This window comes from Protopterus annectens, chromosome 1.part2, assembly GCF_019279795.1.
Source record: "Protopterus annectens isolate FY-2018-M chromosome 1.part2, PAN1.0, whole genome shotgun sequence".
NCBI lineage: Eukaryota > Metazoa > Chordata > Ceratodontiformes > Protopteridae > Protopterus > Protopterus annectens.
Genome location: NC_056727.1, coordinates 962,273,628 through 962,299,795, shown reverse-complemented (window position 1 = coordinate 962,299,795; position 26,168 = coordinate 962,273,628). Strand labels below are relative to the sequence as shown.

The 26,168-nt window shown below is 43.1% G+C and overlaps 1 protein-coding gene across 2 annotated transcripts in view; it reads right to left on the bottom strand.

Annotated features, from left to right (window-relative positions):
- Positions 1 to 26,168, bottom strand: part of AK2 (adenylate kinase 2) — a 318,886-nt gene that overhangs the window by 230,261 nt on the left and 62,457 nt on the right. For both annotated transcript variants that reach the window (XM_044059921.1, XM_044059922.1), the window contains exon 3: positions 16,582 to 16,692. In XM_044059921.1, coding sequence (XP_043915856.1) covers positions 16,582 to 16,692 — 111 coding nt within the window. The remainder of the gene's footprint in view (positions 1 to 16,581; positions 16,693 to 26,168) is intronic.

The following is a 26,168-nucleotide window of genomic DNA, read 5'->3' as shown; positions in this document are numbered from 1 at the left end:
TTCCTCCCAACATCCATGCTGGACATTTGCAAGGCCTCCAAGGACATATGAGAAACTGGTTCCATGCAGACTGCCAAGAAGGTCATGGCAGAAGAAACTGATAACGATACTAGACTGCCCTCCAGTTTCTAATGCACTTCAAGAAAGATGCCTGGTGGAGGCTGAAAACAGGCTCAGACCTAGATTTCTTTGCCTTCTTGAGTGGCAGCTGTACTTCAAGGCAAGTAGATTCTGCCATGGTACCTTGGAACAACATCTTGAGATGCTGATATTAAAGATAAACAGAAAGGGAAGACAAGACACCTATGTAAAGTCTTCGGTACAAAGGCTTGACAGATGAACACAGTGTGGTTACGAGACGTAACAAAGCAAAACAGCAGTCCTCAAGGGGAATCTGCCTCCCACAATGACATTTCCCTTTCTTGGATGACATGTAATCCATTGAAAAAGAAAAAGGAACCCCAACAGGGTACTTATCTTAGAAGACTTGGGCTTGCTAAAACTAGGAAAGTGAAGGGCATTAAGACAAATGTACAATAATGGCATTCAGCAGCAATGAAGTTCTAGTTGAGAGAGTACATACATCACCTTTATGCCCTACACTTGTGGGGAGAGTACATGTCTGATGTAAGATGGTCCTAAGTAAAAGGCTTTGGTATATTGGTCGGACATTGGCAGGAGATCTCAGAAGTGATTAATACTGCAACAGGGATATGGAAAGTCACCTAGTGGGTTTGCATAAGTAAAATATTTTTATATTCAGTAACTCAACCCATGCCCTGGTTTGTGGAAGGCATATGAAGATTAAAATGCATTTTTTTCCAGAAGAACATTGGCAATCCCAAGTAAAGGTGCTTGGCAAAATGAAGAAAATAAAACAGTACAGTTGTGTACACTTACCATAAATGTAGATGTTAGAGTGCATTCACTGTTGCAGTCATTACACTTGGGTAATCTGCTGGCAGGTTACCCTTAGTCGGCCTGATTAACAAAGTCTTGGGTCCTGCGTCGGTTGTTATCCCTTCTTCCATAACGTCAGGTCGTCATGGGTATAAAACATGCAGCTGACACCATTACATTAGTTTTTCTTGCACCAGATGTCAGGTGCCCCCCCAAATGGGGAGCCAAATATATACCTCCAAACAAAAGAAAATACACCAAAAAGGCTTTTAAGCATAGTAAAGGAAAGTAGAGGTATAGTAAGAGAAAAACAGGGGGTTGGATGGAGGGTAACCAGGACTGCAACAGTGAATACACTCGAACACCTACATTTATGGTTAAGTGTACACAACTGTACTATGTTCTTAGTGTTTCACTGTTGCAGTCATTACATTTGGGTAGATTCCCAAAGTTATGGTTGGGAGGATGGATTTATACAGCATTAGAACCAGCTATAAAGGCCCTGCAGGACAGCAGTGGCAAAGCTAGCTCTGGATTTAGAGAAGAAATATAAATGGTAATGTTTGGTGAACGTATGAATTGAGCTCCAAGTAGCAGCTTCTAGAATGACTCTGGAACACCTCTGAGAAGGGCTACAGAAGTAGATGCCCTGCTGGAATGAGATCTGATCCCCTGGGGGATAGTTTTACCATGGTGCATATAGCAGAAATGAATACAATGGCTTAACCATTTGGAAATAGTCTGCTTTGAAATGGCCTTTCCCTCTCCCCCTGCAGCAAGTGCCACCAGTAGTCGTTCAGATTTTCTTAGAGATTTTGTCCTGTTTAAGTAAAATCCAAGTTGTCTGTGTACATCCAATGAATGCAGAATCCACTCCCCCTTGTTCTGTGGGTTGGGAAAGAAAGGTGGCAAACGAATGGTCTGATTAAGAGCCACACTGGATACCACCTTAGGCAAGAAGGATGGATTGGTCCCGAGAGACACCCTGTCCGCATGAAAAATAATGAAAGGCTCCCCTGCCATAAAAGCCTGTAATTCAGAAATCCTTCTAGCTGAAGTGACTGCTAAAAGGAAAGCTGTTTTCCAGGAGAGAAATTTTAAGTCTGCAGCAGCAGCTGGCTCGAAAGGAGGGAGAGTGAGTTTTTCCAATACAAAATTGAGGTCCCAGACTGGGGTTGGAGCTCTCCTGGGTGGTCTTTAAGTTTTTGGCCCCTCCGAGATACTGCTTTAGCAGAGGATGAGAGAAGAGGGGGAGGTTCTGTGTTGTAATGAGCTGAAATGGATGAGGCATGGACTTTTATGGAAGAAAAGGACAGGCCCTTGTGAAGCATCTCAGTTAAGTATTGTAAAATCTGAGGACTATTGGGCACTGCGGTGCTTATTCCTTGTGATTGATTCCAGGCACATAACCTTTTCCATTTGTCGGCATAAGATTTTCTAGTACTAGGCCTTCTCGTCTCCAAAATGACATCCATCATAGGTTTGCTGAAGGATGCTAAAGGATGCTAAGGGTGAATTTAGGTGATTAGCCACGCTGCAAGATTCAAAGTTTGGAGCGGAGTGTGCAGAACTTGGTTGTTCTGCTAAGACAGTAAGTAAGGTGTCTGAAGCAGGTGCCACGGTGGAAGGTGGACCTTGTGCAGGAGTTGGTACCAGTGTTGGCGAGGCCAGTCTGGAGCAATCAAAATCATTTTTGGTTTGTCCTGTTTGACTTTTAGTAGAACTTTGGAGAGCAGAGGCAGAGGTGGAAAAACATAGACTGATAGAGCATCCACTTTCCAGGCATTTTTGTGATGAGCTCTTGTGCAGAATGTGTCCAACTGACAGTTCTGGGGTGAAGCAAAAAGATCTAGGTTTGGACTCCCCCATTTGGTGTCAACATGTTGAAAATCCATGGTTCCAGTATCCATTCATGTGGGTCAATGAGATTTCTGCTTAGTTCGTCTGCCAGAGTATTCAGCTTTCCTGGCAGGAATTGAGCTTGTAGTTGTATTTGGAAAGTCAAGGTCGTGTTCCACAATGCCATGGCTAGTCTGCAAAGGGGGTAGGAGTGTGCACCCCCCTGCATGTTTATGTACCACATAACTGTGGTGTTGTCTGTCTATCATTAATTGTCCTGGATGAAGGTAGTCCTTGAAGGCTGTCAGTGCATTCTGTACAGCTAGCATCTCTTTCTGATTGATATGAAGGTGCATTTGATTTGGGCTCCACTTGCCCTGAATGCACTTCTCTGCCAGATGAGCCCCCCCAAGCATAATCTGATGAGTCTGTAGTTAGGGTTTGGGCGGCAGGGGGTGGAGTGAATGGCAGTCCCTTGTTTTGGTGGCAGGCCTCTGCCCACCATAGGAACTCTAGTTGCAGGCAAGGTATGACAGGAATCATTGTTTCCAGGTTGTGACAATGCTGACTCCATAAACTTTTTAAGTACCACTGAAGTTTCCTCATATGCAGTCTTGCATATGGAATTAAGAAGAATGCAGGAAACCATGAACCCCAAGGCTTGCAGAATTTGTCTTGCAGATAGCAGGGGTTTTTGTGGCCACCTGCTTGAAGTAAGCTACCAAATGAATTTGCTTTTCTGGAGTAAGGTAAGCCATCTGGGCAGTTGTATTCAAGCTTGCACCCAGGAATGTAATTTTTTGAGAGGGTACCATTTGTGATTTCTTTTCGTTTATGGTGTACCCTAGACAAGTTAGAACCCTTTTCACAAACGCCTGATGTCTTAGAAGAATGTCCTTATTTTCTGCCTGAATTAGACAATCGTCCAGGCATGGATATATTTGAATATTTCTTTGCCTGCAAAATGCAATTACTGAAGCCAAGCACTTTGTGAAGACCCTGGGCGCAGTAGATAAGCCGATGGGCAGTGCAGAGAACTGGTAATGCAAGAAGCCTGCTTTGAAGCAGAGGTATCTTCTACAAGATTCCCTGATTGGGATATGCAGGTAAGCCTCTTTTAAGTCTAGATTTACCAACTAGGCATCTTTGCCTAGCATAAGAAGTAACTGTTGAAGAGTCGGCATCTTTAATTTTGGAATGTCCAGAAATGTGTTTAGAGTAGATAAGTCCAGAATTGGACGCCATGATTTGTCTTTTCTGGGTACCAGGAAAAGTCTTTAATAGAAACCTTGTCCCTTTTCCTCTTCTGGTACTGGTTGAATAGCCCCCATGTTCATGGGGGGACAGTACTTGCTTCTGGGCCTCTGCCCACTGATTTGGGGGCGGGTCTGGCCATCCGTTTGGGATTGGCAATGTGTGGAAATGAAATTTGTATCCTTGGGATATATTTAAAACCCATTTGTCCTGGGTTATAAGTTACCAGTTTCTTGCATGAAGTGCCAGTTTTCCCCCCAAGGGGGCGGCTAAAAGGTAAGTGCTTGGTAAGTGTAAAGGGAAGTCACTGAGACAGTTTACCACAGGGAGGTGCCTTGTTGTTTTCATATTTGGAGGTGGAGGCACCCCATTGTTTTGTTCTAAAAGTCCCTTGTGACTGAAACCTGGAGCCTTTGGAATGTCTGGGTTTGACTTGAGGGGCTCTTGAAGGAACTAGAAAAGACCAGTTCTTATTAGGCCAAAGCCTACTAAATCTTGGAGGTTGCACTTGTAAGAAATCTTTCACAGTTTGCATAGATTTAGCTTCATCTTCCATCTTTTTTAAAACTTCTTCAGCCTTATTACCAAAGAGATGGTCCTAAAGGAGCATCCAACAATTTTGCTTTAACATGATCAGGCAGAGTTTGCTCTTTGAGCCAAGCCTGCCTTCTCAGCACAGGCACAGTTACAGCAGCCCTGCAAGAGGCCTCCAAGGAATCAAAACCATATTGCAAAGTATGTTTTCCAACTTGTTCAGCTGAATGCAATAAATCCTGTAAATCTTTATTTTCCACAGAGTCAGAAATTAACATCATTTTCTGTTTAAGCAGTCCCATGATATGCTGTTGATATTTAAGCATATGAAATTGACAGTTTAAAGTCCTGATTGGGTAAGAAGGTTTACACTTCTGCAGCCTTGGCAATCTATCCAGCGCCCTGGAATCTCTACCAGAAGGGGTAGAATTTTTAGCAGTAGAGGCCTTAATGCCCTTGGGACCCTGAGAAATGGTTTCAGGATCTGCAATAGGATTTTTGAAAAGGAATTTGTGGGAGTCAGAAACCCTGTAGTATCTGTCTGGCTTAAAAGGAGCCAGAGGCAGAGAATCAGGAGCCATACTAGATTCTGAAAAAAAACAATGTCTAGAAACAGGAGGTATAGCCAAAGGCCTATGCTGAGGAAGAAGAAGAAAATCCCTAAGTCTCTTCTTAGATTCAGAGAAATCCTGACTTTCCCAGTGGAAATGTTCCCTTAAGGTATGTAAAGTTTCCCCAAACGAAAAATCCTCAGGGGGAGAAGCAGAAGGAATGGAATCTTCTGCATCAGAGTCCTCATAAGTAGGTATAGAACAAATACTGTTCATTAGAAGAGTCAGAAAAAAATAGAATCCTGTTCAGAAGATTCATAATCAATGTCTTGCCTAGGCCTATTAGGAGGGAGTTGGTTACCCATGATCAGAGTAATTAAATCTTCAGCCATTCTGATAATTTGTTTTTTAGGCATAGGGGCCTGCACATGTGGCCCAGGCGTCATTTTTTTAGACACAGATTTAGATTTTGGCCTTAGTTTTGAAGATGGCATTGGTCTAATATACAAATCTGTAAGCCTGAAAACACCCTCAGAAGCCGGTGCCTGCACAGTGGCTCCGAACCCATCTAAGGTAGAGTCATCTGCGGGTTCCATAACTGAAGCATCTCGCAGCATACCTGACTCCGAAGGGGTCTCGGTAGAGGCCTGCGAATCAGAAGTAGCGGGTATCAGGGGCTGCGAAAACGCCTCACTGAGTACCAGCGAACTGGCGACTGGCTTAGACGCATCATCGTCAGTTTTGGACCTCGACAGCCTGTCTCTTTTTCTTTGCGTTTTTTTAGGTAGTTGGATTGCTAACAGACTTTTACTGATATCGGTAAGGAGCAAGAAAAAGTTTCCCCAACGGGGTACTTAGCTTTTTAGTTGAAGACTTCGGTTCTGAAACTTGAAAACGAAAATTTCAGGAGTCGGACGACCCAGCACTTGGAAATGCATCTGCTTCGGGCACCACGGCTGCATGTTTTATACCCCTGACGACCTGACGTCATGAAGAAGGGACAGCAACCGACGCAGGACCGAAGACTTTGTTAATCAGGCCGACTGAGGGCAACCTACCAGCAGATTACCCAAATGTAATGACTGCAACAGTGAAACACGAAGAACATTGATTTGTCCAGGTAAACCCATACTGGGGAATGCCACTAGTTCGGCATGACTGTTGTTGCTAAAGATTTAAATTAATATATAGCACAAAAAATTAAATCTAATAACAGATGTGATATCCATATATCCAATACAGACAGGGTCAGTACTTTTTAGACATTCAATTTCAAGATATGAGGTTATCCTTTCTTTGGTCATGGAAAGTTTTGCATATTTTATACCTTCTATAAAAAAAAAAAATTTCACTACTTGTATCTGACTGAATTATAAAAGCCTTTAAAATGTTACTGGGATATTACCAGAAACTGTACAAAATTTTCAAATCTGAAACTGGCTAATTACGGTTACTTATCTAGCTAGGTAGTTCCTACCACATCTAGGAATTGAGGAGAGTGGGATCTGTCTGCAGTCTTTTATGGTCTTACCTTGATCTTATGAGTTTTGAACAGACAGGACATCTGAGGGTCAAACAGTAAGTCTTTGTCAAAGGGCGAGTCTAGAATAGATTTAAAATCCTCAGGTAAAGCCCATCTGTGAAGGAATGCGTACCTGCAAATAAATCCCATGGCATCTGCCCTAGAAGTATCAACAGCATCGTAACTACACTTAATGCTGGGTCTTGCAATCTCAGTGGCCTCTGAAAGTAAGCTCTGCATCTGTTGCTTACAGTCTGTTGTGGGAGGATCCAAAATTACTTTAAGGAGTTAAGAAATCAAATATTTTGTCATTTGAGCCTTGTAATTAAATTGGCCTAAAGGCAAAGGTAGCAGAGATGTAAACCTTCTTCCCCCATCTATCCATTGCCCTACTGCCTTTATAAGTAGGTACGGAATTAACACTGGTCAGAAGCTTGGAGGGCTTATCTGAAGAGTGATAATGCAGAAGGGTCTGCCATACGGTTCCTGTATAAATAGTTAAATAAAATCAGGGACCTTGAAAAGCCTATCTGGTCTCTTAGGAGCTGGTGGTAGAGACTGAAAGGCATCTTGGAAAGCCTCAAGGACAGGTGGACTGGAAAAGGGGCAAGGGTACCCATCTCCATGTGTGTAATACCTCTTCTGAACAAAGATCTGCATGGACTGCCAATCAGCGTTTCATCATGTTCTGTGTAGTCTCCCCAAAAGAAGCCTTCTCTACTTGGGAGGCAGATGAAAGGGGCTCCCCCTCATCAGAAGAGTTTTTTTCAGGAGAATGTAGAGGAATAGTCCAGAAAATAGGCAGAGTCACTGTCCTGCTACTCATCACAGTAGGAGGAAACAAGAGTAAGTTCAAGGGAAGTAGCCTGTGGTTGTGGAGACCCAAAGCATGAAGGGGCTTCAAAGACGCAACAGCTTCAAACTATCCTTGCGAGAAGTCCATCCACTCCTCCTCTCTAGCTGCTGAGGGTGAAGGCCACATGCATTTTCTTTTTAGGTGTGATGTCTGCCTGGATGAGACACAGAGGTTTGGCACTATGTCTGATCTCTATTAGCAGTCCTGGGATTTCTTTAACTAGAACTTGAGGGATACTGTGCAGTCCTGAAATGAGACATGGTTCCTTGGATGTACCAGCAATCTTCAAGGTCTTCTACCGGCCTCCGATGGGGTCCGAGTAGCAGGCAACAAAAAGCAGCCTGATGCAATGTGGGTTCTGAAACTTGCGCAAGTATGTCCAAGTCAGAAACATTGGACTGAGGATCTGTCCAAGACATCTTAATTTTTTCTTCAGCAGCAGAGGGATGTCCGATGAAGTGGAGTCAGCCATCCTGGATTGGGTGAATCGTTGAAAACACTGGGTCTCAAGAAAGGTGTTGACAGTAGAAATGCTAGACCTAAGGGTTTTTGGAACAGACGACTAACGGAACAAGATTTGTGATAAGTGTTCCAGGCCTAGGCAAAATACACTTTGTATGCAAGTCCTTGTATGGAATCTGCCTACCACTCCCACACTTATCCCTCCAAGCTGACATCTACAAATTTAACAAAATACAGACAGTTTAAGAAGGAAGGTTCCCCCCACAGGGCACTTTTCTGAATAAAGGAGTGGTGCAAAGGTACCTATGATCAGACAGACAGATGCACGACATGCATTCAAGCTGACAGCGAGACAGACTAAGTATCCACACTTGTACATCCATCTTTATACCTTAATACATATGACCAGAGGTCACGCGTCAGATATATGACTTAGGGAAGGTAAAGCTTTGGTAAACTGGCTGGACATCAGTGGTGACAACTCCATAAGTCTGAATACTGCAAAGGTGATTTCAGTCAGTACATCTTATATTGGTGAGGTGATGGCTAAAAGTTGCCATTTAAAGATCTTAAATGACAGAATTCTTCAAGTGTCAAGAGTTAGACCACTTCAACCTTTGGACCCCAAAAAGAAAAAGCCTTTTTAAACACTGAAGTGAATAATCTGGAGGAAGCAGAATGAAGTGGATTAAAACAAAAAGACTGTAAGCTTCAACAAAATGGTTTAAAACGAAGGTAAGGACTCACGAATAAAATTCTGCAAATACAGGCGCAGGAAGCAATATGAGATCCCCGAGTGAGTGAAGGATGCCATTTTGAATTCTCTTATGATGTTGCTAAACTATGGAACACCCTCCCACCTTAACTCGGGCTACAAAGTCACACAAGCACCAAAGTCACACAAGCACCTTCAAGGGCCTTCTTAATTCACACCTCAATGCTAACCCTCTCTGCAACTGCAAAGACCCCCGAAGACCCACTACTTCATATAAGTGATCCGCTGTATGCCTCCATTGCATACACTACACACTCACCTGATATGTACTTTTTTATAAATATTGTAAATGAGGGTTCTATTCCGGAGTATCTTATTGTTTGACTATCTTATTGTTTTACAAAATTGTTCTTGTACTTCTTGTTTCTCTTACCTTGTATACCAGTTTTTTATTGTTATCTGAACCATGTATGTACTCTGTTAACTTCCTTGGAGATTTTTTTCCCCAGGAATCCACTGAAAACAGACACTGTGTCCAGTTGGATTTATCCTAGTAAAATAATGTTAAAATAAAATAATAATAATAATAATAGTACTATAGTGATGCACATTTATAGTCCAAGCACAATGAAAACAGTAAATGTTATTTAAATGGAACCTTTAGTCTACTACAGTTCTGAAAAGAACCTGTTGTAATCAAAGGTAAGCCACAGATAGTAACAGGGATAAGAAAAAGCCCTTCCCACACTACTGCCCTGGTTTATGGGTTACGAGACTGTTGAGTCTTTCGGCTTTTACCGGTTATGGGTCGCCACAGCAGAACTCCGGTCCGCTACCGATTGGTAGTTGATTTTTACATGCAGAGTTACCAGCCCTGACGTACAACCTTCAACGAAGATCCGCCCATTCACGCAGGTCTCCATGCAGAAGACGCTCTAGCTGAGAATTGAACCAGACAGCGTCTTACTGTGAAGTGACAACACTACCGCAGCACCACCACCACCGCGGGTATGGGTTACGAGACTGTATTTATCACAAATGCCAGTCTATCTCTTTGAGCTTAACAGATGCTGCATCAAGCTGCTAATCATGAAGATATGACTGCAAAAGCTCATGCAGCATGCGCACAGAAAAAGTGAGATTTTTTTTTTAAAGTTCAGATATATTCCACCACCAGAACATGGATAGTACAGTTGTGCACACTTACCATAAAGGTAGATGTTAGACTGTATTCACTGTTGCAGTCATCACATTTGGGTTATCTGCTTGCAGTAGCCCTCAGTCGGCCTGATTATCAAAGACTTGGGTCCTGCATCAGTTGCTGCCTCATCTTCCATGATGTCAGGTAGTCCAGGGGTATAAAGCATGCAGCTGACGCCATTGCATCATTTTTTTTTGCCCCAGATGTCAGGTGCCCCCATAATGGGAAGCAATTATATACAAGGTTACACCTCCCAACAAAAAAGCAAATACACCAAAAAGCTTTAAGCACAGTAAACAAGAACAGAGGTATAGTCAATAGAAGTCAGGGGACTGGAGGGAGGGTAACCAGGACTGAAACAGTGAATACACTCCAACATCTACATTTATGGTAAGTGTACACAACTGTACTATGTTCTTAGTGTTGCACTGTTGCAGTCATCACATTTGGGTAGATTCCCAAAGCTAAAGGATGGGAGAAGGTTATTAGATAGCCTTATGACCGGCTATAAGGCCCTGCAAGACTGCATTGGCAAAGCCAGCTCTGGGTTTAAAAAAAATTGGCAAGCGGTAATGCTTGGTGAAGGTATGTACAGAACTCCAGGTAGCAGCTTCTAGGATGCCCCTGATAGGGACACCTCTGAGAAAGGCTGTAGAGGTAGATGCAACCCTGGTCGAACGTGGTCTTATCTCCTGCGGGGTAGGTTTTCCATGGTGCTTATAGCAGAAATGAATGTAATGGCCTATCCGCTTAGAGATGGTTTGCTTTGAGATGGCCTTCCCCTCTGCTCCTGCAGCAAATGCAACCAGCAGCTGTTCAGATTTCCTGAGAGGTTTAATTCTGTCAAAGTAAAACCCAAGTTGTCTGTGCATGTCCAAGGAGTGCAGTATTCATTCCCCTTTGTTCTGTGGAATAGAAAAGAAGGTTGGCAAATGAATGGACTGATTATGGTCCTGATGGATACTCTGTGTGCATGAAAGATGATGAAAGGCTCCACTGCCACGAGGGCCTGTAATTCGGACACCCTTCTTGCTGAAGTGATGGCTAGAAGGAAGGCTGTTTTCCAAGAAAGGAATTTCAACTCTGCATTTGCAGCTGGCTCAAAGGGATGTATCGTTAGCTTTTCCAATACAAAGTTAAGGTCCCAGGCTGGAATAGGGGCTCTCCTCAGTGGTCTTATGATTTTGGCCCCTCTGAGGAATTGCTTCAGCAGTGGATGACAGAATAGGGGTGGTTCTGTATTGTAAAAAGCTGAAATGGCTGAGGCATGAATTTTGATGGAGGAAAAGGAAAGGCCCTTGTGAAGCATCCCAGTTAAGTATTGAATAATCTTAGGTAAATTGAGTGCTGCTGTGCCCATCCCCAGAGTTTGGCTCCAGGAACAGAATCTTTTCCATTTTTCAGCATAGGATTTCTTTTCCATTTATCAGCATAGGATTTTCTAGTACTAGGCCTCCTTACCTCCAGAATGATATCCATCACTTGCTTACTGAGGGATGGTAACGGAGAGATCAGGTAATTAGCCAGGGTGCGAGGTTCAGGGTTTGAAGGGGTGCAGATTCTGGACCTCCTGCTGGGACAGCAGGGCAGGTGTCTGAGGCAGGTGCCATGGTGCCAGCAGTGACACACTGCTCAAGAGGGGGTACCAGTGTTGGCGTGGCCAGGCCAGTCTGGTGCAATCAGTATTGTCCTTGGTTTGTCCTGTTTGATCTGTAGTAGTACCTTGGAGAGGAAAGGCATAAACTGATAGTTTTCCCAGGTGAAGGACAGAGCATCCACTTTCCAAGCTTGTTTGTGGGGAGTCCTTGTGCAGAATTTGTCCAATTGGTAGTTCTGGGGGGAAGCAAACAGGTCCATCTCTGGGCTCCCCCATTTATTTCTCAACATTTTGAATATCTTTGGTTCCAGTTTCCACTCTTGTGAGTCCATGAGATTTCTGCTTAGGTCATCTGCCAGTGTATTTAGCTTTCCTGGCATGAACTGAGCCTGTAGGTGCACTTGGTAGCTCAAGGCTGTGTTCCACAGAGCCACGGCTAGTCTGAGGAGAGGGTATGAGTGGGTTCATCCCTACTTGTTTATGTACCACATAACATTGGTGTTGTCAGTCTTTACCAATAATTGTCCTGGAAGAAAGTGGTCCTTTGAGGGCCGTCAGAGCATTCTGTACAGCTAACGTTGCTTTTTGATTGACATGCAGGTGCGTTTGACTTGGGTTTCATATGCCCTGAATGCACTGCTCTGCCAAGTGAGCCCCCCCATGCATAGTCTGATGCATCTGTTAGGGTTTGGGCGGCAAGGGGTAGAGTGGATGGCAGTCCCTTGTTTTGGTGGCAGGCCTCTGCCCACCAAAGTAACTATCTGTAGACAAGATATGATAGGAATTATTGATACAAGATCCAGAGAATGTTGACACCATAGGCTTTTTAGATACCACTGTAGTTTCCTCATATGCAGTCTTGCATATGGAATTAGTAGAATGCAAGATGCCATGAACCCCCAGGGCTTGCAGTATTTTCCTTGCAGATAGCTGGGTCTTTGTGGCCAGTAGTTTGAAGTAGGCCATCAAATGAACTTGTTTCTCTGGCGTGAGGTAGGCCATCTGGGAAGGTGTATTCAAGCTTGCTCCCAGGAATACAATTTGTTGGCAAGTTACAAGATGTGATTTCTTTTCGTTTATGGTGTACCCCAGAGAAGTTAGCAATTTCTTTACAAATGCCAGATGATTTAATAGTATGTCCTGGCTTTCTGCCTGGATTAGACAATCGTCCAGGTATGGGTATATTTGAATATTTCTTTGCCTGCAAAATGCTATGACTGGAGCTAGGCACTTTGTGAATACCTTGGGCGCAGTAGATAAGCCAAAGGGCAGTGCAGAGAATGGATAATGCATGTAGCCTGCTCTGAAGCATAGGTATCTTCTGCAAAATTCCCTTATTGGGATGTGCAGGTAGGCTTCTTTTAAATCCAGTGTTGCCAACCACGCATATTTGCCTAGCATGGGAAGCAGCTGATGAAAAGTTAGCATCTTGAAGTTTGGGATTACTAAAAATGTGTTTAGGGTAGACAGGTCCAGGATAGGATGCCAGCAATTATCTTTTCTGGGTACCAGGAAAAGTCCCGAGTAGAAACCTTGCCCCCATTCTTCTTCTGGGACAGATTTAATAGCCCTGATGCTTTAAAGAGACAGAACTTGCTTTTGAGCCTCAGCCCACTGATTTGGTGGCAGGTCTGGCCAACCGTTTGGGGTTGGTAAGGAGTGGAAGTGGAATCTGTATCCTTGGGAAACTATATTTAAAAACCCATTTGTCCTGGGTAAGGAGTTCCCAGTTTTTTGCATCCAGGGCAATCTTTCCCCCTAAAGGAACAGTCAGTTGAGCAGAGCTTGGAAAGTTTAAAGTTAAGTCACTGAGACAATTTACCATGGGGGAGTCTTACTACTCCCTGCTTTGGAAGTGGGAGCTCCCCCCCCCACTGCTTAGGCCTGTGAGTACTTTGGGACTGAAGCCTGGGTGTTCTGCTGCTTCTGGGTTTGGACTGAAGGCCTGGAAGAGGCAGGAAAGGACCAATTCTTGCGGCCAACGCCTACTAAATCTGAGAGGCTGTACTTGCAGGAAATCTTTAATAGTTTGCATAGCTTTAGCTTTTTCCTCCATCTTTTTAAGTACTTCTGCTTTGTTGCCAAACAGGCGATCTTGATTTAAGGGAGCATCCAGTAATTTAGCTTTAACATGATCTGGCAAAGATTGCTCCTTAAGCCAAGTATGCCTTCTAAGTACACACTCAGTGACAGCAGCCCTGCAAGATGCCTCTAATGAATCAAAACCACATTGCAAAGCATGTTTTCCAACTTGTTCAGCAGAATGCATTAAATTCTGTAATTATTTATTTTCAGCACAGTCGGGAATCATCATCATTTTCTGTTTAAGCAATCCAATAACATTCTGCTGATACTTTAACATATGAAACTGGCAGTTTAAGGCCCTAATGGCCAAAGTTGCAGAAGTGTATACCTTCTTACCCCATCTATCCAGCACCCTGGAATCTCTATCAGAAGGGGTAGGATTTTTGACAGTAGTAGCCTTAATGCCCTTGGGTCCCTGTGAAATGGTCTCAGGATCTGCAGTAGGATTTTTAAAGAGGAACTTGGGAGAGTCAGGTACCCTGTAATACCGATCAGGTTTTCTGGGAGCAGGAGGTAAAGTGTCAGGGGACAGGCTAGATTCAGAGAAGGCATCATCTACAATGTCCAGTACAAGAGGGATAGCTAAAGGCCTGTGTTGAGGCAGGAGTAAGAATTCCCTAAGCCTCTTTTTGGAGTCAGAGTAATCCTGGCTTACCCAACGGAAATGCTCCTTAAGAGTATTCAAGGTTTCACCAAAAGAGAAATCCTCTGGAGGGGAAGCAGAGGGAATGGAGCCCTCTGCATCAGAATCCTCATAGGTAGATAAGGGCGAATCCTGGTCAGAGAAAACAGAAATTTCAGAATCCTGATCAGAAGAATCAGAAGGAAAATCAGTCCTAAGTCTCAAGAGAGGGAAGGGTGGCTTCCCCTGATTAGAGTAATATGGTCTTCAGCCATTCTTATCATTTGTTTTTTAGGCATAAGGGCCTGACCATGCGGTCTGGGTGTTGGCTTTCTAGGCATGGATCGAGTTTTAGGCCTTGAAGAGGAAGATGGCGTCTGTTTAATATGCTAGTCAGTAGGCCTGAACACATCCTCAGAAGCCGGTGCCTGCACAACGGTTCCAGACCCATCCAAGGTAGAGACATCTGCAGGTTCCACAGTCTAAGACGCACCTCGCAGTATACTGTACTCAGAATAGGTCTCAGAGGCCTGCGAACCTGAAGTAGTGAGCATCAGGGGCTGCAAAAGCACCTCACTGAGTACCGACAAACTGGCGACTAGCCTAGGAGAAGCGTCGTCGGCAGCTTTGGACCTATGCAGTCTTTATCTTTGTGTTTTTTCGGAATGTCGGTAGTCGGGTGGCTTACCGAAGCCATTTCTGGATAATTGAACAGAGTACCAAAATATTTGGAAGCGTAAATGAGCAGACGACGAATAGTACGAGGTTTGAATAAGGCATAAAACTGACAGCTAGGTATATCGTGGTCTGGGCCTAAGCAAGGAACGCAGCACATATGAAAATCTTTGAGGTATTTGCTTTCCATAAGAAACACAATTATTAACTTTTACTGACATAGGTTTTAGAGCAAGAAAAAGGATTCCCAACAGGGTACTTAGCTTAGTTGAAGACTTCGGATCTGAAACTTGAAAACGAAAATTTCAGGAGAAGGCCGACCGGCACTTGCGAACTGCTTCTGCTTCGGGCACTGCACGGCAAGAAAGTCTGATGTAATGGCGTCGGCTGTATGCTTTATACCACTGACTACCTGACATCATGGAAGATGAGACAGCAACCAACTCAGGATCCAAGACTTTGATAATCAGGTCGACTGAGGGCTATTGCAAGCAGAAAACCCAAATGTGATGACTGCAACAGTGAAACACGAACATCCTACACTGCCAACCTCCTTGTGGAAATTTTGTTTTACAAGATTTTTACCTTTCGAGTTATTTAAAAGGACTCTACCCTTACAGTCCTGCCATATTCACAAGCTAGCTCATAACAGTATTCTTTACACTACTGCACTGTTACAGTATGCCCTAAAGTAAAGGAGAACTTGGATCCTCCTCCAAACCTTTACTAGAATTTGAAAAAAATTAATCACTTTTAGTTTTATGATACTATTTACTGCTTTTGTGGAAATATTTTTTTTTTATCTCCGTATACTCGTACTCCATATACTCGTACTGAATGTTCTACACCAATATAATTTCAATACAATTAAATAAAAAAGCTACCCAAACCATTTTAGTATTTGTATGTACAATCATATTCTTGGAAAGACTAGCAAACTGTGCTTTTATAAGCAGCACTGATAATACAACTTCAGAGTTTGACTTTTCTAGGTTCATCTTTTCCTGAATCTACTTATCCACCATCCAATAACTTACCCATTCATTTTTACTCAATACTCCCAATTTGCCTTCTTTTACAACTCCTCTTCCGTCCTGCTCCTCTTATTTATTCTCAACTTTTATCTATAAACCTTCTTATATTACATTGTACCCCCCTTTCCTCCAACACGCCTTTCTTCTCACTCCAACCAGTTATATCTGCCTATTTTCTTATCCTCTTTAACCCTTCTCTTTTCGAATTGCTATTCTCCCATCTCTAGTGCGCTGACAAAGCAGTCGGTTCCTGCCTCAACCCCTTCTAGCTAGCACAGATACATGTACTAATTTTGATTACTTTCTATCGATACTACAGATATCATCCAAATATTTATTGGTGGTTTTAACATGTGCTACATGAATGCATATTATCTGTCAAACTGCCTTGCAATGTGAATAATTTTGAATGCATGGTCTCATGTTGTACAGCTGGAGCACAGTTCAAATGTCTCCTGAAACTGAGCTACCCCATCAAAAAATAAATAAATAAAAAATAAAGACAAAACAAAATAAAATCTATTTTATCACATACTCTGGCATAAATGAAAGTTTACCCATGCCATCTAAGAACTACAGTTAATCTGTAAGCATAAGCACAAGCCCATAAGATCTATAATCTATTCAGTACTGGAGTGAATTGGTCAAAATGCAAATACATGTGACTTTTGGATATCGTTCAAACTACAGGCATTCTTCACTATTCCTGAACAATTTCCTGCCAGATTACATACCATCTCTGCCTGTTTCACAGTACGTGGAAAGCCATCCAGAAGGAATCCGTTCTTGCAGGGAGGTGAATCCAAGTTGTTTTCAATCAGCTCAACCACCATCTCATCACTTACCTAAAAAACAAGCCAGATTTTAGTCTCTCTCTCCCCCATTTACTACAGATGCACGTTACCTCTTCTGAATACTTACAACATTCAACAAGCATGCATCATTACAAACCAAATAACAGTGTTCTAGTGCTGCCTAGCTAAAATAAAAAGCACGCGGTTAGAAACAAACTGCTACCTTTTGGCAACACAATTTCTTAGAAATGAGCAACGACTGGCACATCTCAGCAGTTCTTGTATTGTTTTTCTTACCATTATAACCCTCTTGTGTTCTTCAGTAGCACCTACGTCACGATCATACCCTCATACTCAACAGTCTTCTAAACTGGATTACACAGTAGGGCAATCGAAAGACCACAAATAGCCAAACTACACATTTTTTCAGTGGCTCCAAAAATATAAGTCTTGAAACAACATGAATGAGAGCACTCCCTGTATCAACTGATCTTCAAAGTGGACTGAATATTCCAGTGCTAAATGTCTAGAACCCCACTTCTGCAGTTCTTCAAATTGTCTTTCTTTGGGTATGCACACCCACTCTGGCCTTGCAAAATTGCTAGGAAGCACATGCCTCCAGAATCCTCTGTGCCTATACTAAACACTTAACTACACATGTAAGAATGTGCAACTATAAGATCAAAAATCACAAATTTCAAATTTATTGGGCATCTATTGCACACTACTAATAGCTGGAGCGCTATAATTTCAAAAGCACAGGATACTCTTTAATAACAGACATAAAGAATACTTGCATTTCAGTTACATCATGTTCAAGGCTCTTCTGCAGTCAGTGAAATAGACTCCCAAGAGAGTCAACAATACCACAAAACTTCAGGACAAGATGACACAAAAGACAGTCTGAAAAGCAAAGGCCCAAACTATGACGCTTAGTGAAGGCATCTACTGACAACCCACACCACCCAGGTGAATGCGTTGTCATAAAGAGTAATTGGCCTTCAGATATTTGGCAGAATCTGTCCAATAACTGCAAAGCCCTTCTTGCTTGATACAAAGAAAATGGATTACTTAATCTTCCCATGCACTCAGACACACGGACCAGGCACAGACAAATACAGCTGGCAATGAACATCCTGCGTACCCCCAAGCCTTTTTAAACACTTTGGGAAACAGTGGGAGATTGTTGTGGTGTTGCTGAGCCAGTCTCTCACTTGGACTACATTAGGGAGGAAATGAGGATTTGTCAAGAGACAGGCTAGATCCATGTGCAACACCAGGTACTGCACTTGCGTAAGAACATGAAGCTATAAAATCCACTAAGCCAGGAGACCAGCCACCATGAAGGGCATCTTGCAAGACAAACTTCAAACAAACACATGCAAACTGTTTAGAAGGTTGATACGACAGCATGAAAATCATGAAGTTAAAGTGTAAGATAGGTGTACACCAAACTAATGACCACTGGGGCCTTTATAAGCCTAACCATTCATCTCAATTGTAGCCCGCAAGTTTTTTGAGCTCCATTTTAACAGATATATGTAAAGCTAGGGTACGATTACAGACTGCCTCTGCCATTAGAGACACAGGTGCTAGACCTGGGGGTGAACTTCCAATTTCCCATACACTGGCCCAGGTTATGCTTGAATAGGGTTAAGAAGAACTCTGCTTCACAAGGATGGGAAAGCCTGTTCCAAAGTAGGAAAATTCCAAGGCATAACTGCTCCCCAACATGTCCAACTTATGTCACAAACAAGGTTCAAATTTGTGAATCAAGTAATTCTGATGCCATTAGTTTTGCAGATGTGCAAAATGTCCACCAAAGCGGGATCCAGGGATGCCTTGTATATCGGGCACAGATCACCTCTTAATTTGTAAGAAACAAAAGTATAAAGATGGGTCTTAAACAGCATGTCTTATGCAGATTGCCTCTATATCCTGTATTATTTTTGTGAGGCACCTCTGTGGACGTTTCAGTTGCTACATGTGCCTAGTCAGGTGCATAATGAAGGGGGCATTGTACTTAATGATGGGTCTGACAAGGGCTAAATACAGGAGGAACAATAATCTAGCTAAACCAAGATACCATGCTCCAGCTTATAAAAGTCTAGCAATAGACAATGGATTTCCTTACTACCTTAGACACATGTTGGTCAAAAGCCAGGTTACTATCCACATACAACCTCAAACACCGGACTAATGGGTCCATTCTTTGGGATGCTTTATCAACAAAGTAGTTCCTTAGGGTGGCCAACTTACAAAAAAAAAAAAAAAAAAAATCTTGGCCTTGCGTTTTATGCCTTGGCACCACTCATTTGTCTGTGGTAGTCCTTCCTGTAGGATGTTGGTGTCTTAGGAGGACTCTGTGACTGCTCCTTGTTTGCAGCCATCTGCAAACTTGCCAGCCAGAGGCCTTTGACATGGACTTCAAATTTTTGAGAAATAAATTCCAAAAAGGAGTGGGCCCAGTACATGGACCCGATAGAATAGGCGAGAGCACCTCTACAAAGAGGCCTGTCACTAGGAGATTCTGACTTCCTGGATTCTGAGAGCCAGCTGGCTATCCAATAGCATTAGTTTGTTTAGTATGTCCAAGTGGGGTGTTTTATCAATCGTCTTAGCCAGGTCAAGGTTAAGCAGTAGGCAGCATTTTCCCTCATCCACTGCCTTACAACCTTTTCAAAAGGAGTCCACCGGGTTCAGTAATAATCTGCCTTTCACAAAGTCAAACTGGGTTTGGATATGCTTTCTCAAGGTTTCCTATATCATTATTAAATCATATCCATGATAAGTCTAACTAGTCTCATATGCAAAGCTATGGAACGGATTACGGGTCTGTAGTTCCCAGAGTTCATTGATGGATTGCACTTGTTCAGAGGGATGACTGCTGCAGTACTCTATTCACACCGCACAAAGCAGGTCTGGAAGCCATGGTAAAACAGGAACTCCAAATGTCCAAATAGTTTATGCTTCAGCCTATTTAGGAGGAATCCTGGGATATTATCGGGGCTCGTGTTCTTAGCCTTAGAAAGCACATTTACAACATACTCACTAGTGATAGGTGTGGGGGTTATGTTTGATGGTATTATTTGGGGGTGGCTGTGGGGGAAGATGGGTAAAACTGGAGCAGAATTTGTTGGCCAGCAGATTTGCTACCTCTTCAGGCTCTATTAACAGTCCATTCTGCCCACTGTTGTGTATTGCCTTTGAGGTTTTTAGACATAACTAGAGAAAACCTCATTGTTACTCTTGGTCTCAGTGATTATCTTTACCTCAAAATTGGTTTTGGTAGACTTAATTTGCCCTCTTAGTTGGGTGTTGCACTTTTAATTTCAGGTACGACTTTTTCCTTTTGTTTTACAAAACATTTACATTTGGATTCCACCAGTGGCCAGAAGTGAAAAAAATCCCTTTTTCAAGAACATGTTCACTTTATGCTGTGCCAGGGTGCTGCTATTCATCAGATAGTGATACTGACAAGGCTAAAACTTTTACTAGACTACTGAAATAACAGATTAACAAGCGTCTTACACAAGCAAAGCAAATCTATACACTAACAGTATAAGGGAGACACTTCTCTTTCATTTCGCCTTGTAAGTAGGCAGACGGGGAGGGTGTCCACAGCAGGCAGGAAGACCTCAAACATCTCCCTTTGATAACTTAAAGTTTGTATAGTGCTACTGTAACAGCATAGTTTGCTGATAAAAGGCAGTTTTGCTGCTGCAGCTGAACAGTACAAGTAGGGGCAAGATTTTTATTCTCTGGAAATCATTGGCCAGAAACCTTCAGCAATGTTTAAGAAATGCTATTTGGCACTTCACGCACTATATGATGTGGTGCAAAGGTAAGAAAGTATATGACCAAATCACTTCAAAAGGGAGAACCAACTTTGACTGGGCCAAAAAGAGGGTTGTCACAATGATCTTTGGGAATGCTTTCTTTACAAGTATCATGGAAATTTCTGGAAAGGCATACAGGGACATTCCCAATCATGAGAATGATCTGTCCTCCAAGTACGGCTGCAAAGATGTCTTGAACAACATTTTTTCAGTTGTTTGTACTGAAGGAGGTGAACAGATGTTCTTGAGGTGTTTTCCACATCTAGATCAAGTCCTGGAAGACGTCTACATGGAGCTTCCACATCTGACAGTCTGTCCAAGATCTGCTTAGTCTGTCGCTGCGTTTTACTCTGACAGAATGTATGAGGCCTCAAGAGTCCGAGAATGCTGTAGAGTCAAATCCCAGGCCATCACTGCCAACCAGTTCAAAGGATATGACCTTTCCCCTTTGCTTGTTCAAGTACCACATCATGGTATTGTCTGTGACCACTAAAGAGGACCTGGTGAAAAACAGAAGGAAAGGGGGGTTTGCATGCATAAGGTGCTCTGTCACTTGGCATAGTCATTCCTTTGCAGGAGGGTGATCCTTTTTCTGGAAGGAACCCCTCATTTGCTTTCAAAGACAACCTCCTGTCATTTCCTTTTCAATCCCTGACTTTTGTATATTTTGCACCTTGAAGGACAGAACCTGGGGTATCTAGGATGTCTCATGTAGCCATGCATTAATTTACCCCATATCATCCCACTGTTTAAGAATATGTAACAATGGGCCCAAACATTAATTCATAACTTAAAGGTACATTAACCATCACTGGAAAAGTGCTGATTACATAACCAAGCATTCGGTCTTAAAACAGAAACAGCAGCTTTTCAAGACTGTATTTGCACATTCAAGCACACCTCTAATAGTATGCTTTGAAACTGTCTATTTATAAACTTCATTCATATACAAAAGACTTTTGCTCTGAAGGTTAAGGATACAGCAAAATCATCCAAACTGTACATACACTGTAAAATGTGTCCACATATTTGCCTTTATAACTTTAAGGCTTAATTACTAGAAAGATACATCCTTTTGCCCTGAAAATCTAAGTATTTTCCCCTATTTACTGAGGTCATTGGATAAGAGGAAGGCAAGGATTTTTTATTTGAGGAGGCAGATGGGGAGAGCTCAATTAGGGGACTGCTGGAATAGGTACCATTTACAAAGCTGCGTGCAGGACACCATTTTCCAAGGTCAGTGACGGGGAGGGAGATTACCACAGAAAGTACAGTTTTGTACCTACCATAAATGTAGATGTCCGAACTGGATAGCATCTGCAGTCATAACAAATGGGTTGTCCTGTCGTCAGGCAGCCCGTCTGTCGGCCGGATTCCAAAGTCTGGGTCCGGCTTCGGCTGATGTCGCACTTCACCCGACGTCATCTCTGCTGGTCTTCGGGTATAAAGGCATCAGCCGACGCCATTTTCCTCAGTGTTTCTTGCCCCAGATGCCAGTTGCCCTCTTGGAAGGCTAAATTTTGGATAAATGCCAATGTTTCCAAAAAAGTAGAAGGCAAACACAAAAATAAGCATGTATGTACATATATACAAACAAATACACCATAAGAGACTCCCCAGCTAGCTATTAGGAGGGTAAATACCCTAGGAGTACCACAGAGGGGAAGGAGGGTGGGTAATCCTGACTGCAGATGCTATCCAGTTCGGACATCTACATTTATGGTAGGTACAAAACTGTACTATGTCCTTCATGGATGCATCTGCAGTCATAACAAATGGGTAGAATACCATAGCCAAACTAGGGGTGGAGGAAGAAAAATTATGGTGTAGTTAGGATCCCTTGCAGTACAGCAGTGACAAACCCTGCTCGGGATCTAGAGTATAGAGGTAAATTATAATGCTTGGCAAATGTATGCACGGAGGTCCAAGTAGCCGCCTCAATAATGTCCTTGGTTGCCACTCCTCGTAAGAAAGCTGTGGTAGTGGCTGTAGCCCTTGTAGAATGAGGTCTTATGTTCTGTGGAATTGGTTTTCCATGGTAGGAGTAACAGAATCTTATGCAATTTCCTATCCATTTGGAAATTGTGTGTTTGAAATTGCTTTTCCTTCCCTTCCTGTTGCATAGGCTACTAAAAGCTGGTCAGTTTTTCTGTTACTTTTGGTTCTGTCCAGGTAGTAGCGTAACTGCCTATGTACATCCAAGGTATGCAGCAGTCTTTCCCCTGTTCTGTGGATTGGGAAAGAAGGTAGGTAGGTGGATTGCCTGGTTTAAAGACACTCTGGATACCACCTTAGGCATAAATGTAGGATTAGTTCTCATGGACACCCTATCTTGATGGAAGATTAGGAAGGGTTGCACTGCCATTAAGGCCTGTAGTTCCGAAACCCTCCTTGCTGAAGTAATTGCCAGTAGGAAAGCAGTTTTCCATGATAGGTGTTGCAGATCTGCTGTTGCTGCTGGTTCAAATGGAGGGAGTGTCAACTTTTCTAGCACAAAGTTCAAGTCCCATGCTGGTAATGGTGGTTTCCTAGGAGGTTTTACATTCTTGATCCCTCTGAGGAACTGCCTGAGTAGAGGATGCGAAAAGACAGGTGGATCGAAGCTGTATTCTGCTGAAATAGCTGATGCATGTATCTTGATGGAGGAATAGGACAGGCCTGTATGTAGAAGCTCTGCCAAGTACTCCAGGATGTTAGCAATATCTATGTTCGACACATCTTTTCCTCTTTCAGTACTCCAAATGACAAACCTTTTCCATTTTCCTGCATAGTTCCTTCTTGTTGAAGGTCTGCGGGCTTCAAGGATAATGTCTTTAACCCTTTGGGATAGGTCTGGGTTAGTTGCTGCTATGTGATGTTCCAGGCAGTCAGTTGCAAGGTTTTTAGGTTTGGATGCATAATGTTGTAGTTCTTCTGAGTTAACATCAAAGGCATCAGGGGTATTGACCACATTCTCCCCCGAGACATGCTCCTCAGCAATGGGTACCAGTGTTGTCTTGGCCAATTCGGAGCTATCAGGATTATCCTTGGACGTTCCTCTTTGATTTTCAGTAGTACCTTGTGCATCAAGGGAAGAGGTGGAAATGCATATGCTGCCAGGCCTTTCCAGCTGAAGGATAGAGAGTCCACCTTCCATGCAAGTGGGTGGTATGTCCTTGTGCAGAATTTTTTGAGCTGGTGATTGAGTGGGGATGCGAATAGGTCTATTTGTGGCATTCCCCATTTCTTTGTGATGGCCTTGAAGATGTCCGGGTGTAGCATCCATTCGTGAGCATCCAAGGTGGTTCTGCTTAACATGTCTGCTAGGGTGTTCTCTTTTCCCGGCACAAATATGGCCTGTAACTGGATGTTGTAGCTCAGAGCCAGATTCCAAAGGTCCAGAGTCATTCTGCATAGGGGGTATGAATGAGTGCCTCCCTGTTTGTTGATGTACCACATGACTGTGGTGTTGTCTGTCCTTATCATTAAATGGCCTTCTTTGAGGAATGGTCTGAATTTTTGGATTGCTAGTTTTACTGCCAGCATTTCTTTTTGGTTTATGTGCAGGTGCAGCTGGTCTTGAGTCCACAATCCTTGTATGCATTTGTCCAGCATGTGCGCCCCCCATCCTAGGTCTGAGGCGTCCGTTGTGATGGTTTGGCTTGCTTGAAAGTTGTGGAAGGGTAAGCCTGGGTTTGACTGGCATGCTTGAGCCCACCATAGGAACTCCTGTTTTAGGCATGGGATTAGTGGGATTTCGGTTTCTAAGCTGTGCCTGTGTTGAGACCATAAATTCTTTAGGTACCACTGTAGCTTTCTCATATGCAGTCTGGCATGTGGGACCAAGATTATGCATGATGCCATGAATCCCAAGGCCTGCAGAACTTTTCTTGCTGTTAGTTTGTTCTTCTTTGTTAATGCCAAGAAGTAAAGAGGAGTTCTTTTGTTTTTCTGCAGTTAGGAATGCCATTTGTTTTACTGTGTCCAATTCCGCACCCAAGAATGTTCTTGTTTGGGATGGTATCAGCCTTGACTTTTGTAAATTGACTGTGTATCCCAGGGCTTGTAGCAAGCAAATGACCCTTTGTAAATCTGTTGTCAGCTTGCTTTTGTTGTCCGCTTGTAACAGGCAGTCGTCCAGGTATGGATAAATTTGGATTCCCTGTAGTCTGCAGCGAGCGATTACTGATGCCAGGCATTTTGTGAATACTCTGGGCGCAGTAGATAAGCCAAAGGGCAATGCTGAGAATTGATAATGCTCTGATCTGCAAGAAATCTGAGGTATCTTCTGCAATTTGGTCGAATGGGGACGTGCAGGTATGCCTCCTTGAGATCTAGAGTTACCAGCCAACACTCCTTGCCCAGCATGGGAAGAAGTTGCTGTAGGGTCAGCATTTTGAATTTTGGGACAATGATGTATGTGTTTAAGACGGACAGGTCAAGAATAGGTCTCCAACTTTTCTCTTTTCTTGGTACTAGGAAGAGTCTGGAGTAGAATCCTTTGCCCTGTTCTGTTATTGGTACTCTTTCCACAGCTCTCATCTTTGCTAATTTCGCTATCTGCTGTAGAGCTTCTGTTTTTTGATTTGGAGGTAGGTTTGGCATTCCTCTTTTACTGGTAAGGTGTGGAAGTGGAACCGGTAGCCTTGGTCTATGGTTTGCAAAATCCACTTGTCTTTTGTGATATAGTGCCAATTTTTCGAAAATAAGGCTAACTTTCCGCCTAAAGGTGCTGCTATTTGCCCCCTGGTAGGCGGTGTCAGAGCCAAGTCACTGTGATTGTCCTGTTGCAGTGGCAGTGGTTGTGTCTGTGCCTCGGTTATTGCCTTGCCACTGTCGTCCTCTGTAGGCACCTCCTCTGGATTGATTTCTGCCTCTAGAGCGTCTATTCCTGCCTCTTTGGGATTTTGTGGAGTCTGGAAAGGACCAATTTTTGGCAGGCCAGTTCCTGCTAAACCTTGGGGGCTGAACCTGTAAGAAATCTTTAACTGTTTGTACAGATTTTGCCTTCTCTTCCATTTTCTTCATTACTTGCTGAGCAGGTGTACCAAATAGACTGGCCTTATCCATAGGAGCATCTAACAGCTTTGTTTTAACATGATCCGGTAAAACCTGTTCTTTCAACCATGCATGCCTTCTTATCACTGTGCCAGTCATGGCTGATCTAAATGAAGCCTCCAGTGCATCATAGCCACATTTTAAAGAATGGTTACTAACCTGTTGGATGTTATTCACCATTTCTAAAACATATTTCTTATCTAAGGAATCATCAGAGGACAGCTTTTTAGTTAACTGATCAAGCATAAACTCTTGGTATTGGATCATATGAAACTGACAGTTTAAAGCTCTAGCTGAGAGAGTAGCAGAGGTGTATACTTTTTTCCCCCATCTCTCTAAGGACCTGGATTCCCTTTCAGAAGGGATAGGGTCTTGCTGAGGTCGAGGCTACTGCCTTAGGCCCCTGGGATATAGTTTCAGGATCTGCAAGTGGGGCCTTGTATAGGTGGTGATGAGTGTCTGGCACCCTGTAAAATCTATCTGGTTTGGCAGGGGCTGGAGGTAAAGAATCAGGAGCAGTGCAAACATCATTAAATGCATCATCCACAACAGGCAGTACAGGAGATATAGCTAAGGGCCTATGTTGTGGTAAGTGCAGAAAAGTCCTAAGCCTTTTTCTTGAATCTGAGAAATCTTGTCCCTGCCATTGGA